Source organism: Apus apus, chromosome 1 (assembly GCF_020740795.1).
Source record: "Apus apus isolate bApuApu2 chromosome 1, bApuApu2.pri.cur, whole genome shotgun sequence".
Taxonomy (NCBI): domain Eukaryota; kingdom Metazoa; phylum Chordata; class Aves; order Apodiformes; family Apodidae; genus Apus; species Apus apus.
The window spans coordinates 126,048,014-126,063,260 of NC_067282.1; the positions used below are offsets into that span (position 1 = coordinate 126,048,014).

The window sequence follows — 15,247 nt, forward strand, 5'->3', positions numbered from 1 at the left end:
GATGTCATGGTTCTGGGAGGAGGGAGATAATGCAAAGATGAGGATGAAGAGAGCTTTCATTCCTGAGTGGGCATCAAGGAGGGAAAAGAATTACAGAGACATACTTGGTAGAAATATGTGGTTTTGGTTCACTTAGGTGGATGGCAATGGCACACATCAGAGGAGATACCCTGCCGCTTGGGGATCATCCTGGATCATTTCTTATTAGAGAAATAAATGTTTAAATAGATTACTTCATCCACATTCCTAAGGCAAACATCACACCCCCTACAGTTTATCAGCAAGTTTGCTGATGATACAAAACTGGGAGGGCTCGCTGACACACCAGAAGGTTGTGTTGTTATTTAATGAGATCTAGACAGGCTAGACAGCTGGGCAAAGGTGAACAACATGAAGTTCAATATGGACAAGTGTAGAGTCCTGCACTTGGGGAGGAATAACACCAGGCTCCAGTACATCCTGCTGAAAAGCAGCTCCATGGAGAAAGACCTTGGAGTCCTAGTGGACAGTAAGCTACCCATGGGACAGCAATGTGCCCTTGTGGTCAAGAGGGCCAATGGTATCCTGGGGTGCATTAAGAAAAGTGTGTCCAGCAGTTCTAGGGAGGTTCTTCTCCCCCTCTACTCTGCCCTGGTGAGACCACACCTGGAATATTGTGTCCAGTTCTGGGCTCCCCAGTTCAAGAGAGACAGTTATCTACTGGACAGAGTCCAATGGAGGGCTATGAGGATGATTAAGGGACTGGAACATCTCTTCTGTGAAGAAAGGCTGAGAGACCTGGGGTTGTTTAGTCCTGAGAAGAGAAGGCTGAGAGGGAATCTTATGAATGTCTATAAATAACTGAGGGGAAGGTGTCAAGGGGCCATTCTCTTTTCAGTGGTGCCAACTAATAGGACAAGGAACAATGGGTACAAGCTAGAACATAGGAAGTTCCACCTCAACATGAGGAGAAACTTCTTTACTGTGAGGGTGACGGAGCGCTGGAACAGGCTGCCCAGAGAGGCTGTGGAGTCTCCTTCTCTGGAGACTTTCAAAACCCGCTTGGATGTGTTCCTGTGTGATCTGCCCTAGGTGATCCTGCTTTGGCAGGGGGGTTGGATTAGATGATCTCCAGATGTCCCTTCCAACCCCTAAGATTCTATTATTAGATCTCATGAGGAACAGTCAATGCATTGTTACGGCCAAAGCATTGTGCAGACTCTTCCCACTGGTGACCCAAGAGCAGGTAAATCCTTTCTCACCAATCACAGAGAAAGTGGCTCGGCCAGAACCCTCCAGCACTTCTGCAGGCAATGTCAGGGAGAACTCTTCAGAGATGGTGTTATCTGAGGAAGACAGAACCCAGAAATTTATCCCATGGAAGAAGTATCATACACAAGCGTAACATCCCAAGGAGACCCAGTTGAGGTTTAGTATGACACTGAGTTACAGCAGCAAACAAATGCCTTAATACAGGAAACTTTGCCAGGTAGAAGACAGGCATGGACAAACTATAGTGGTTGTTCTCCCAGGCGTGGATGGTGCTACCAGCACTTGTGCTCTGACAAATTCCCCCCACCTCTGGGTATTTGCAGTAGCTCTGTCCTTCTCTCATGGGTCAATAGTGGTCAGGGATTTTTGTCTCATACCTGCAGCACAGAGAAAGGCATTTTGAGTCTTCTCGTGTAGGACACCTCCGGGCTGCAGATGGAGAAAGAGTAGTTCAGATAAGAAAGGCAGGAAAGGAAGTCACAGTGCCTCAGCAGGCTGGTCTGCTTCCAAGGAAGGCTAAACTTCCTCTTAGTGTCTTGCTAACTGCCTCAGGGAATGAGCCAGTGTTCCCACAAGTTCTCCACCATGCAGTCTGACTGACCTTCACAAGCAGAGGTTTTATCACTGTGTCTCTCTTCCCTTGCAAAGGTGTCACTGCAATCCTGTTACCACACAGATCATGTGAATCTTCTGCCACGCTGCTCACAGTGACATTCACTTTGCCTGCAAGGAGAAGAGGGGCACATTGCTGAGCACTTGAAGCAGACAGCTGTATATCAGAGGGCTGGAGTACATCTCCTGTGAAGACAGGCTGAGAGAGTTGGGGTTGTTCAGCCTGGAGAAGAGAAGGCTTCAAGGAAACCTCATACCTGCCTTTAATATTCGAAGGGGTCCTGCAGAAAAGCTGGGGAGGGACTTTTTACAAGGGCTTGTAGTAATAGGACAAGAGGTAACAGAACAAAACTGGAAGAGGGGAGATTGATTAAACATTAGAAGGAAATTCTTCACTTTGAGGGTGGTGGGACACTTGAACAGGTTACCCAATGAAGTTGTGGATGCCCCATCCCTGGAAGTATCCAAGGCCAGGTTGGATGGGGCACTAAGTAACTTTATCTTGTGGGAAGTGTCCCTGCCCATGCAGCGGGGTTGAATCTAAATGATCTGTAACATCCCCTCCATCCCAAACTATTTTATGATTCTATGATTCTATGTATGAGCATTGGGACGAGATATGAAGAGGCAGGCAAATTCCACTCCTCCTCCCACCAGCTGCCACATACCCCTCTGCTTAACCTCACCGAGCCTGGTGGCTGTCACGTTCCACCCAAAGGTTTTTGCTTCATTGGCACAGAGGCAGCTGGTGAACTGGCAGTCAGGACAGGCATCCACCTTTAGTTCTGGGGTCTCTGTGATAGTGGTGTGCACCTGAGTGTAGTGGGGTGTACAAGCACACATTGGCATAGTGTTAATACCAGGCACTGCACAATGAAGCAAACTGTGCCTGCATCATGAAATGCGTGGCTGTGCTTTGTGGCCCAGATGCCAGTATCTAGGGCTCCTGGAAAGTACATAGATTGCCTTTGGGCTCCAGTTTTTCCTTCAACAGGAGTGTGCAGTTGGGGAATATTCACCTGAATACAGTCCTTGAGGTAGTTGAAGACCGTGGCTTTTAGGCTGAAAGTCTCTCCTTGGATCACAGAGTATGGCAGTGACAGATCTACAAAGAAAGGCTGGAAGACCCTGAGAGTAGTCAGAGGAGAGAACCCAAAGCCAGTATCAGCAACGCAGAAGGCATTGGCATTCCATTCTGTGATGGTGTCAGGTACAGCAACTTGAACAGATGCTTGCCCATCATCCCTACAGAAGGAAAAGAGAGAGGAGAACCCGCTCAGAAGCAGTCAGAAGTCTCAAAGGGTCTCTCTGGGGAAGGCAGGTAGAGACTGTTACCAACCCGATGGAGGTCAAATCCCAAATCCAAGTCTCTGGGAAAAATGTTCGTGGTTTTAGCTTCCTCACGTTATCAGAGCGAGGTGCAGGGGCACTGAGGACAACATTCTCTGCAGAAACCCAAGTGATACCTCAGAAAATAGCATATGTGGCTTCATGAATTCTTCATTCACAGGCAATCTAACACAAACTGTAAATGCTTTGTGACACAGAATAATAGTGGACAGGGTTGGCTTTATAGTGAGAATCTGACACAGCATCTATATCTTTGAGGAACATGGTTTTAGGGAGACAGACTTGGAGGGAATTTAGCCTGAGGCTTAGGCTAACAGATCCAGCAAGTTTGGTCTGGCTCCAGGAGAAGACAGCATGCTCAAATGGAGTTGAACTCTTTTAAATAATCTGTGAACATGCTGGTGGAGAGCAAACTACATTTTTTTGTAAAGAGCACAGAACACAGGCTGAGCCAGCAATGCAGAGACATCTGAGCTTTTATCTGTGATAGATAAGTCAGGACCATTGAACTGGACACAAGCTTCCTTTCTCGCATACACAAACACTGTAGGACAGACGTCAGCCATCGCAGCAGCAGGCTGGCCAGAACTGGGAGAAGACAGCCCCTTAGGTTAAGGAGATGGATATGTTCATTCCTTACCAACAGCATTGTCTTTTTCACTATACACCTTTTTCTCAAAGCCTGGTCGGATACAGGAAACTGGTTTCTTGATTCTAGCATTGGTTAATATTTTCATGCGCAATTTCTAGGAAAACAGTGAAGAGAGTAAATCAATGATAAATAAAAGGGAATGAAGAATGTTAAAAAATATCTCATGATAGCAGGTATCGTAAGAGGGCTGTTGGTAGCTGAAACATTGTTAAATGCTCTTTGTTTACATACGTATACCTAGACTTACAGACTCAGACTCTGGCCAATGCAGAAGGATTGGAAACCAGCTTCTGAGGAATCCTGGGGCAAATTATTACTTCTCATAAAAGTAAATTTCAACTTTATATGCCTAACCCTAACAATTAGCCAGAGTCAAATGCCATTTATTTGCATGAAAAACTTAAGTGAAAAAAAATTCCAAGCTTTAAATCTCTACACAATTTTACAGTTGAAAGATCTGACTGAGTGTTCACACAAAGCTGTTCTTACACAAGTTGGTACCAGTCCTGACTTAGAAAACTGAGGGAGAACTTGATCCCAACTTCATATGGAGTCTGCTTTTGTCTGAATAAGACTCAGACTCTCAGGGCCGGTGCTTCACAAGGTGGAAATATTGGACTGAATGCACTCTCATGTACATGGACTGAGAAGAAGACATAATCACACCAAAAGAATGCACTTGATAATGTGAGCAAGCCTTGCTTCCATTTAATGGTCTGCAAGTCACTGAGAACTCTGCTAATTTCTTGAAAAGCCAAAACCCATCATGGAGAGTACGAGTCCTCACCCTTTCTGTGGAGGCTGTAGATGCCTGTGGACTTAGTCATATGTTACAGGACAGTCATCTGTTACAGGGTCACTAATAATTGATATATCGTGGGATCTCCTTTAACTAACATCCAACATAATCTAGGAGTAAAAATCTAGAAGACAGCACAGTATCATGCCTTTGGGGGAAATCAGTGTCAGTATTTGCAAGGTAGAGATCTATCAGCCTGAGAAGCCCATACAACTCAGACACCATTTTGGCTTGTTTTCAGCATGTTGTTACCCTCTTCTCCTATTTTGAGGTGCTTTTACTTGAATATATTTCTTTAAACAGCGTTCTTTCAGAAGCAGCACTGCTTGGGTTCCAGGTAGCAGAAATGTTGTTAATCTTTTTCAGGATATTGTGCTTGTGAGCTTTTTTGCCATTTGTCTTGACAGTTAACTTCAAAGCCAAAGAAAGGACTTGTTTTTTTATTGAAACTGCTTTGAGGAGAAGTAACAAAAGACTCAAAGAAACACAGAGTAAACGACTTTGTGAATAAAATAATTGCTAAATGGCGATTGGTCAAAATATAGGTAGGTGCTCAGGTCTCAGTGGGATATTCTTGCCACTCCTTCTTTGTAGATATGGTAGCCTATACTAAGTTATTAATTTTTACACTGTCTCTAATCAAGAGGTTTGTACTATGCTTATTCGTAAGTTCCCTTTTTCCCTCTATGGTCCCCAAATGAGTGTGGCTAGGTAGACAAACAAGGCAAGACTTGTAGCAATGAAAATCAGGGTAACTGAAGTTTGCTAAGAGTAAATTCTTGTAGGCATTCAGGATGGCATACTGGCAACTTCTGGCTCAGGACACATCTGGAGCAAGTGTGGAGACTCACCTTAAACAGATTAAAGACATCTGCATCACTTTGGTACCATGGTGCTCCCATCCAAATCTTTTTGTGAAGACTGGGCTCCTGGGGCAGGCACGGGTATGCCTCAAAGTCTTCCAAGTGGTAAGGGAACCCTCGTCCTCCAATTGTAAAGCTGTCTTCAAAGACCTCCTCAGAAAGCTGCAATGGAAAAACAGAGGTATTCATAAGGAATTGGACAATGGGCTTGAGTATGGGTTAAATATTTGGATTATAGCCCTCTGTTGTACTTCATAAAGCTTTGGAGTTGAGGAAGTTGACACTGGCCCAGCTTTTACTAAAGAATATGAAGCCTAAGAAGTGGATGTAGGCAAGTAGCTTTTAGTTTGCAGACTTTCACCTCTGACAGTTCAAGCCTTTTAACTCTAGGGTGAAAGATTAGGATAAAATGCATAAATCAGCTTGAGTAAAAGTCATTGGCACATCTGACCTACACATTTAATGATTACTACTTTATGTGCCTGTTAGTAGATGATGCAAGTGCCCTACTGTAGAGCATCATTCCTGTAAAATAGAACACCAGACATGGTGGGTCCTATCTAAAGATGCAGCAAGTGCCCCGGGATTTGGTGAAACTTCTTTGTAACAGGCTAGCCTGCTATAACTTAACTCACAACTTTGCATGAGGCATATACATGTGTATTATCTCTGATATATATTGTGGAATTACGTTAGAATTTTCAATTCTTGTAGTATTTTTGTTCTAAGGCTTAAATTCATTCCTCTGAAACACTCAACTGCTTTAAAGTAAATTCCTTCAACCCTTCTAGATTCTAAGAGTGTGTACCAAATCCTGAGCCCTTTTAACCAGCCACTGTGCACTGGGTGCTGACCCCTAGCTACTGTTTTCTAAAGAACTGCTCAGGTGCTCAGCCTGATCTGTCCTATGTTTGTAATTCAGCAATGTTTGGGGCAGAGGGATAAGAGGACCCTGCGGGGGCAAAATTCCATTTCAAAGGCTTAGCCTCACTGCCTCGTGTAATATGGAAAAGCAGAGACAAGTGGACGTGAGGAAAGCTGCTGTGCACTCTCCCTCCAAGCAGAAAGCACCAGTATCTCTTTGAAGCTGCTAAATTCTCCAACCCCTGCAGTGCTGTGCAGCAACCAACACTCTCCAGGCAGAGGCCCACAGTGCAGGGTGAGGCATGAGGAACATGACCACCATATAGCTGCTCTGAAGAACCCGAGAAGGGGGAATGCCAGGGCAGCTGCCTGACACTGCAGCCATGTCCTGGGATGGACTATGGGCAGAATTCTTCCCACCAGCACATGGAGACAGAAGGCAGGCAGATACTAGGGGGTTGGTCATCACAGATAACACTCACTGTTTCTGCTGTTAAAGTATTGTTCTTCTTCAGGAGGACACTCTTGTCAACAGCCTGGACAGAGCACAAGGACCCTGGATCAGCCTTCAGGTCCAGACTGACTTTGGATCCTGGGACTTCCTCCTTGCTTGAGAAGTCCAGTGCCACCTGCAAAAGAAGACAGGGTCAAAGGGGCTTAGTGTTGTGGAATGGGACCCTGCAACTCTTAGACATGTAGGTAGCAGAGGAAAAGACAGAGATCAAGGTAGTGAAGGGGGCTGAATGCTGAGACAGGCCCTCCCGGAAACCCATTGGGAAGGTTACAGGAGCTGCAGTGCATACAGCCCAGCCAGAATTTCTCGACCACCACACACCTGCCACCTTTTGATCTAGACCTACTACAGGGAGCTAAGCAGGCAGGCTTCTCCTCTGTGTCAGGGACAACATGGAGGATAGTGTGTTATTAAGTCAGTCACAGCGAACAGGGGAATAAAACAGAGTATAAGGGGGTCTGGTTTACTCTTTGTGAAAGGCTTACCAGTCAGTGTTGGGAAGGACTAGGAATTCAGGGAAGAAGGTGGTTACGTGGTTTGTTTCCCAGCCAAAAATATTAGGCATCTATTTTGGGAAGTATCCAGCTAACACCACTTGGCTGAGTATAAAACAGGACCAGTAATCACAGCAGGAATCACAGAGATGCTATCCTACTCTTTGTGTTTCTACTAACCTTGTGCCTAAAGCACTTTTTTATTTGAAACTCTTCCACATCAGCCACCACCTCTCCATCTGAGAAGACTGCATACAGTAGTAGCTTGATGTCAGGCAGGAAGTCGTTGCCAATGGGCAGAGACAATGAGAAGGAGCCCTGTAAATCTGCACAAGATAGCAGCAAGGAAGAGAGGGAAAGTATTCAGTTGAATTAGCTTATTGAGGTAGGACACACAATAAGAATCCACAAAGGGTATTTAATAATTTCTACCTGCAGATGAGAATACCCCACACAGATCCTGTCAGAGATTAGCAATAAATCCAGGATACTGGCCATTTCTTTGGCTCAAGTTTGGTAAAATTATTCTTCTTCCCTACTGCACCTTATATAAACAGGCAAGCTACACAAATTTTGTGTCTTCTCCGAAGGTAGAAGCTAGCAGCAAAGTCATAAGGTTGGATGTAAGATCAATTAGACAGGAGGACAATCACCTAGGAGGACACTAAACTGGTATGAGATTGTGTTGGTCTAATGAGATGGACCAACACTAAGAACTCAGTTCAATAGCTCCCACCTGTGAATAAGAAGAGATTGTCACTGGAGAGCAGTCACAGTTTTCTGTGATGTGTTATGAGGCACTTAATGCATTTCTACTCACTCTCATGCTGGGTGATTGGCACCTTCTTCTCTCCACTGAAAAGGATCTTGCCTTTTGCTATCACCTGAAGAGCAAAGAGAAGAGCCATTCAAGGGCCAGAATTCTGACAGCATTTAGTCACACTCTGCTTTGGACTTACTTTCTTGAAAGTGGATTTAATCAAAACATTATTACATACCTTTGGATTACACCAAGGTCCTGTGCAATTTCAAGCCTTTTCCTGTAAATATACAGGCCAGGGGAGGTCAGCTGCCCTAGAGATTGTTTCTTAGTTCACAGATTGTCCCAGACACAAACGGTCACCTGCTGGGGCATACTTGCTGGACCATAACTGTTGGGCAGAAACCAGGCTAACCTTCCACTACCACCCATTTGAACATAATAGAAAGTAGGGCGAATGGCAGGCATCTGCCACCCAAGCTTAAGTCAAGGCACTCCTAACAAAACAAAGCAGCTGGGGGTTAAGAGCACTTCCAGGAACTGGAAAACAGGAGGAGGTTTGGGCAGAAGAGAACTCACAAATCAGTTTATACTGGCCTGGGAGTAGCTTACCCTTTCCCATGAGAATCTATGTGCTGCGTGAAAAGGGTAAAATGCTAGTAAACATAATCTTGCCCTGATATTCAGCTGTCTTCTGTGCTCACCAAATAGTAGAAACCAATGTGGTCTGCTTCAGAGCTGAGTTTATTCCAGTCAAGGATATAATCCACTTGCACTTCCTGCTCTTGACCACAGGACATCACATCATCCCTGGCCTTGATCTCAAGGTAGCTGTTGCTCTCAGAGTAGAAAGGTTTCAGCCAGTGGAGGCTATCCTCAACTCCCGTGTGACTTTCAGAAGAATCTTTCTCATTATTATTTCCAAGGTTGTAGGTACCCTTCGAAGCACAAAAATATGAGTTGGCAATCAGTAACAAGTGACACAAGGAAGCTTGTACACCTCTTGAAAACACTGTTATTACCTGAGCTGACTGAAGACCAAACATTTGTATGCCTTAAATATTCTCCTGTTTAGATATAATTTTAAAGTCTCTTATGAGACTTTCTCCTATGAAATTTTAGCAAAAATCTTAGTCCAGTAGATTTGCCCACAATCTCATTTTTTCTCCCTTTATCTTTCCATGGAGACACATCCCACACCAGACTTTAACCCCAGCATAGCATCTCTGTTTTCAGTTTGTGCTTCTGCTCTGATGCCCTGAAGCACAACAGGCACGAAAAGAGCATGGCGAAGCTCTGTATCTCTGCTGATAAACTAGGGCTCTGTGGACAATGGCCATGGATCTAGGAACAAGAACTAGACCCTGTCCCCAAGCTCTCTGAGGACAGAAATCTATCTCCTGGATTACAGAACCTCTGATCATCAAATCCTGCCCAACTAAAATTAAGAAACCACACCCCGGATAGGCTGAGGTTTCAGAGAAAAACATCTGGAACAATAGTTGCAGTCTCTGAGAAATGGATGGTAATAGGAGTTCTACTGCTTGGGCGTGAATCCCACATCAGCTGCAGGACTGCAGGAAATGGGAAGATGAGTGTAATGCCAGACTGGTAACAAGATCCAGGTGCAGAATCAGAAGTTGTGAAGAGTAGAAGCCAAGTGCTTCAATGTCTGGTATTGAGAGGGAATTCAAGAGCAGTTACCTGACATGCCAAGCCTGGACAAGCTATGTGCTGCTACAAGACAAGAGCAGCTACTAGAAGTGCAGTTCAACAGAGACAGGTCTCAACTGCCGGTTCTGCTGAGCCACCCTCAACATGTCCCAGAGCTGAGAAAGGGGAGATTTTCTCCAAAGAAGTAGTCATATTAACAGATGGTTTTGGTGGAGTCAAAGGAAGGTGAGGGGGGATATAAAAGATGAGGATCATGCTGCAGCTCAGGACAGCTGAGCGCCTTTTGTGACTGTTGCTAAACCGTTCAGCACAGCCTTCAGTTTCATTGAGGAGGTGGCACTGAAGAGTAATTAAACATACTTCTACAGATATAGTCAAATGAAATCAGGAGGCAGAGGACTGTGCTCCAAAACCTCAGATTTCTTCCACTTTCTTTTGCTTTTCTCAATCTACCTTCACTTTCTCCTCCTTTTTCTGTGGTTGATGCTCACCTTCAGAGAAACCAGTGAGTTGTTCCAGCTAGTGGTATCTAGTGAGAAGTGTGCTTCCCCATTCTCATCTGTGAGGAATGACAGGTGTGTTTCCACCTCATTGATATCAACTGTAAGGTAGACTGTTTCGTTTCTGAGAGGAGACTGGTCACTGTGGCAGAACATCTGCAGAGAACGGAAGGAAGTTAATACCCCATTGCACCACACTCTTGAGGCACTGCCTGTGCTTAATAGTAGTAGTTTCTATTGTTGAGCTTCCTCAGCCCTTCCTGCTTTCAAACAGGTTGGAAGGACACAAAAAGACAAAGGTGATAAATACACAAAATCAACAATGCATAAGTGTTCAGACTAGAAATAAATGATGGTGCAGCCAAACAGGACACCTATACTGGGGACAAAAAGGTGATTTGCTAAGATTCTGAGCTTTTTCTTGGACAATGCTGCAGTATTCTTGATGGCCAGAAACAGTCTTGTTTCCAGAAACTTAACTCTTGCTGTTCCTAGCCTTTCTTCATGCTGGGGTTACTACTGGCCCAGGTGAAAGTGTTTCTAGCCCCAATGGAAAAGCAGTCCTAGCATCACCCAGGGGACTTGAATCAGAAATTACTGTCAGTGAACTGATATACAAGGCTTCAGTTACCAAGAGTATTTGTCTGATGGGAATATTATTTGCCTGCTTATGCCATCCCTATCTCATATGCCTTTTGCATAGACTAGTTTCAGGAGATACTCCTGAGGAAGCCTTCAGACCCTGCAGCTGGCCCTGAAATTCTTGTCCAGGGAATATACTAACTTAGGCTGAGGAGAAGAAATTGTTTCCACAGGAGGCTTCACTCACAGTTGCTGGGTACCAGCAGAGCAACACTTACTTTTCTGGAGATTGTTGCTTTCTGCCTGCAGAATATTAGACCCATGATGTGTTCTGAGCAGAGAAGGGAGCCATGGGTGTTACCTTTCCTGTGTATGGTAGTCCACGTTTGTAGAATGAATGGAGGTTGATAAACTCTATAGACTTCATTCTTGTTGCAATAGGAATTTCAACCATTTCACTAGCCTCTGTTCCTAGGTGGAGAGATGGGAAATCTCTTAAACCATAGCAGTGCTTTTAGAGAATCAGAAGACAAGAAGATGCTTCAGCATTACCTAAAACATCCACAACCTCTATGTTTAGGAGAGAAAATATATCCTTCTAGGATATGATTCCCTCAACTTTTCTGGGCCTTCTGTCTCATTGCAAACTTGTAAGTACTTATTTCTCTTTATTAAAGGTAAAGAGAAGCTAGATGACTGTTCAGTTATAGACAGCTATACTATAGATGCCTAAAAGTGGCCTCAAGGACCCAAGCCCCAAAGTGACAGTTCAAACAATGGACACTTCCAGTTGCCAGAGCTCGATGCACAACAACACTGATACTGAAGACCTGCCTTCTTGCAGCCACTAATGTATCAGACTAAAAGGGACTAGAATGGTGTTTCTCTCAGCAGGAGTGTGCATAAACAGCACTACCTCAGGCTTAGGAGAAGAGAGAACAAGAGAGTGTGGGTAGGGACTACCTGCCAGGATGGTGCACTACAATTAGCAAGAACTGCAAGGGCTTGTTGTAGGCTTTTCCATGACTACAGAGGACTTTGCAGCTGGCTGAGGAGCACCTTGGTGTCCAGGCAATCATTAACACATTATATATGTGCTAGTGGAGATGAAGGTTGGAGAGGATTAGGAAATCTAGTAATAGTAGATGGAAGAGATACTAGAATAGAGACCATCATCATGCCAGAAGACTTGGGAACCCTCAAGTTACTTTTTCAAAAGGTATTTAACTGCTGCAGAAAGGCTAAAACCAAAGAAGTTGCCTGCAAGGAAGAGAATGCTTCACATATTCTCTTATACCTGTTCCAGCTTCCACCATTTCTCCTATCACAGCTATGAGGCTGTCAGCTTCACTTAACTTCAGAGTCTCTGTCTTCACTGTAAAAGTGGCACACCCATTCTTGCTTGTCTGCAGAAAGGGAGATATAAACAGAAAGAAAGAGCATGGTGTGGAGGAAGACGAACGGTTCCATAGATGCTGGGCAATCCTAAAGAAGTATTTCTAAACATTTGTGGAACAGATGGAAGCTCAAAAACCTGTAACTACAGAAACCTTAGCCAGAGAAGAAAATCAACAGGTTTTGATTAAACAGTCACCAAAAAAAAAAAAAAGTGGCAAAAAGATGTGCTTCATGCAAATCACATACAGGCTAATTATATCAGACAAACTCAGGAGGCTGGATTAAGCCTAAATCCTGCAGCTGAAAGAGCATGTGTCTTTATCTGAGCTAAACCTAAATGTAACCTCTCTGAAACTATACAGGCCTGAGGAATAAAGCCTGACAGTGTGGCTTTCCACTCATTACTATCTCTGTGATGTGGCCATGTTAAACAAAGGCATCCAGCCAGTTACAGATTACAAGAGCTTTGCCAAGCATTAAGGCAGAGACTGGGTACGGCCAGTCTGCCAGGGAAGGTAGGTGGACAATGTGTCTCTAGTTGTGCCTGTTAAGTTCTTCACCCAACCTTGCAGTGCCTCTTACTTGCCGTGCAAGAGGGAGCTGGCATTCACTTGGTGTTTTTGCACAGCTCAGACTGTTCAGCATTCAAGCTGAGATACTGGGTGCATTTTAAAAGATGCAGAGATCCAGCTGGATTTTTATATTCTGGCTTGTGCTGGCTGGTCTGACATTTAGAATATTTTCTTATGACTTTCAGGCTGAAAGAGCTGCATCTGAAAGCCATAGGAAAAACCAAGTGTGGAGCTTAACCACAAACTTAGAGTGGACAAAAATGTGCAGAAAGTGTAACCAGCATTGGATATAATCTCAGATGGGATACTAGCAAGTTTAACATTATCCATTAACTGCATGGATACAGGAAGAAACGGGGCAGTAAGGTACAGATCATCTGATGTTCTGATAGTTTGTTTATGGGTGGGAGAAGTCAAAGGACTGAATAGACTAGTGATCTGATTGCATAGAATATGGCATAGACCCTTGAGAATGGCCCCAGGCATCATTACTTGCACAGAGCTTAACACTTTCTCCTGAAATACTGAGTGAGATATGCTAGAGCAGTGATTCAGGCAACAGAGTAATAGGAAGAGGTTACTTAGCTTAATGGTTGGTAGAGTTAGGTTATGGTTGGACTTGGTGATCTTAAAGGTCTTTTCCAACCAGAACAATTATGTGATTCTGTGAATCAATGGTCTAGTGAGTGGGAAGACAGCAGACTAAACAGGCTGGTGTACATCAGAAATGCATCAAGACAAATTAAGGGGACAGATACACATTTCCAGCAAGTTTTACTTTCCACTCTCCTATTTTTTTACCTACCCAGCTATTTTGCTTCGTCAGTTCAGAAGTATTTGTGAAACTGCCTTCCAAGAACTGGAATAATGTGACAAAATAAATATGTGTTTTCCCTTGAACGGGCTTCCCATAGGTGTACCTGTGTCAAAGGAGAGAAACATTCACCAGAAGACTGGACACTTCAGCAGAAATATTGATCCAGGTCATCCCCCATCATCAGGGGAAAATGGAGCCTGGGATGGCTTTATACCATGTTTTGCTAAGGAAATACAGCTTGCTCCTTAAGATCAGTTTGCAACCTTCTCCACCCATTATACTGATCATCTTCAGGATCTTTCAGCCTCACAATAAATGATCAAGTATGAGAAGGACCCCACTGCAGAGAGTGATCTGTCTCCTTCAACCACAGGGTGACCCAAGAACATCATATTGGAAGGCCGTTTCTCAGCTCTGGGCATTCTGGAGGTGGTTATGGAGTAAGAGCCCAGAGATCACAACAGTATCATGTTACTCACTTGCCACAGACCTTCAGCTGAAATTCCTCATCCACTGTTGTGATAAATGGAGGGTGCTCAATGTCTATTTCAAATTTTTTTAGCACTGCAAAGAAGAGAGCAAGATAAGGATAGGGGCAGGGGGAGGGAAAGCAATACTGAGTATGGACCCTGACTGTAAATTCTGCTATAGCTGCAGTCCAGATGGGGAAAAAGACAATAATGTTCCCAGTTGTTCATGCTGCAAAAGGGGTTACTCCCTTCAGTCATACCACTATTTGCTGCTACAATTGCACATTGGACTGCTTTCTACTCCATCTCAACCAAGCATAAATATTTTAAATGGCACAGGTCTTTGTCCTCACCTACATCATTGCAATTCAATGGGACTAAAACATGATGCTGCTTCCTATTATAGTACTTGATTGGAGTGGATAGTAAACATAACTTAGAAGAAGGTGACAAGGAGCAGCAGAATGTGCTGATCACAGGGCCCAGGTACAGCTAGAATGAGATGTCAGCCCACAGCCTCTCCTTTGCCTCTCCTGTGCAGCTGTAGAACCTCCAGCCCAGCATGAGATGTGCACCCAGACCCATCTGTCCCTGTCCCCAGTCTGCTGTTCGCCCAGGCAAAAGGCCAGCTGAACAGGGCCACATCGCTCTGCTCTCTTCTCCAGCTACCCACACTTTTTCCCCTCACTTCCGCTGTCCAAGTCTCACCATATTCATCAACAGTGAAGGTTTTTTCAGCCATGTCTTTTTGCACTGAGATGGTATACTTCCCAAGGAGTGCTTCAGAGGCCAGGGGAAAGGATAGATCCACAATGCCTTGCCTTGACTTTACATTCCGCCACTCAGCAATACGGTTATATTGAGGATCCTATTTGGGTAAGTACATGAAGAGCCACCAAGTCACACTGGGACCATGCGTCCCTGGCAGCACAAGAAGACACTATGAGGTCTTATTCTTGCCCCATTAGAGACGATGCCATATCACTAGGTAAGATGCCCTCTCCTCCCTTGAGTATCTTTTGACTGAAGTTTGAATTGCAAAGGCTGCCAAGAACAGTTAAGCTACTGGGAAGTG

The 15,247-nt window shown here is 44.4% G+C and overlaps 1 protein-coding gene across 6 annotated transcripts in view; it reads right to left on the reverse strand.

Moving 5' to 3' along the window:
* Positions 1 to 15,247, reverse strand: part of LOC127382421 (alpha-2-macroglobulin-like protein 1) — a 37,298-nt gene that overhangs the window by 17,961 nt on the left and 4,090 nt on the right. For 4 of the 6 annotated variants that reach the window (XM_051614032.1, XM_051614023.1, XM_051614056.1 and 1 more), the window contains exons 7-24: positions 14,881 to 15,040; positions 14,182 to 14,266; positions 13,691 to 13,805; positions 12,213 to 12,321; positions 11,277 to 11,386; positions 10,325 to 10,489; positions 8,864 to 9,097; positions 8,220 to 8,283; positions 7,580 to 7,725; positions 6,874 to 7,020; positions 5,516 to 5,689; positions 3,854 to 3,959; positions 3,203 to 3,329; positions 2,883 to 3,108; positions 2,550 to 2,676; positions 1,853 to 1,974; positions 1,629 to 1,680; positions 1,242 to 1,325 (exon numbers count right to left, since the gene is read on the reverse strand). In XM_051614032.1, the coding sequence (XP_051469992.1) occupies positions 1,242 to 1,325; positions 1,629 to 1,680; positions 1,853 to 1,974; positions 2,550 to 2,676; positions 2,883 to 3,108; positions 3,203 to 3,329; positions 3,854 to 3,959; positions 5,516 to 5,689; positions 6,874 to 7,020; positions 7,580 to 7,725; positions 8,220 to 8,283; positions 8,864 to 9,097; positions 10,325 to 10,489; positions 11,277 to 11,386; positions 12,213 to 12,321; positions 13,691 to 13,805; positions 14,182 to 14,266; positions 14,881 to 15,040 (2,353 nt within the window). The remainder of the gene's footprint in view (positions 1 to 1,241; positions 1,326 to 1,628; positions 1,681 to 1,852; positions 1,975 to 2,549; positions 2,677 to 2,882; positions 3,109 to 3,202; positions 3,330 to 3,853; positions 3,960 to 5,515; positions 5,690 to 6,873; positions 7,021 to 7,579; positions 7,726 to 8,219; positions 8,284 to 8,863; positions 9,098 to 10,324; positions 10,490 to 11,276; positions 11,387 to 12,212; positions 12,322 to 13,690; positions 13,806 to 14,181; positions 14,267 to 14,880; positions 15,041 to 15,247) is intronic. The other 2 variants (XM_051614040.1, XM_051614065.1) reach the window with 2 other exon arrangements.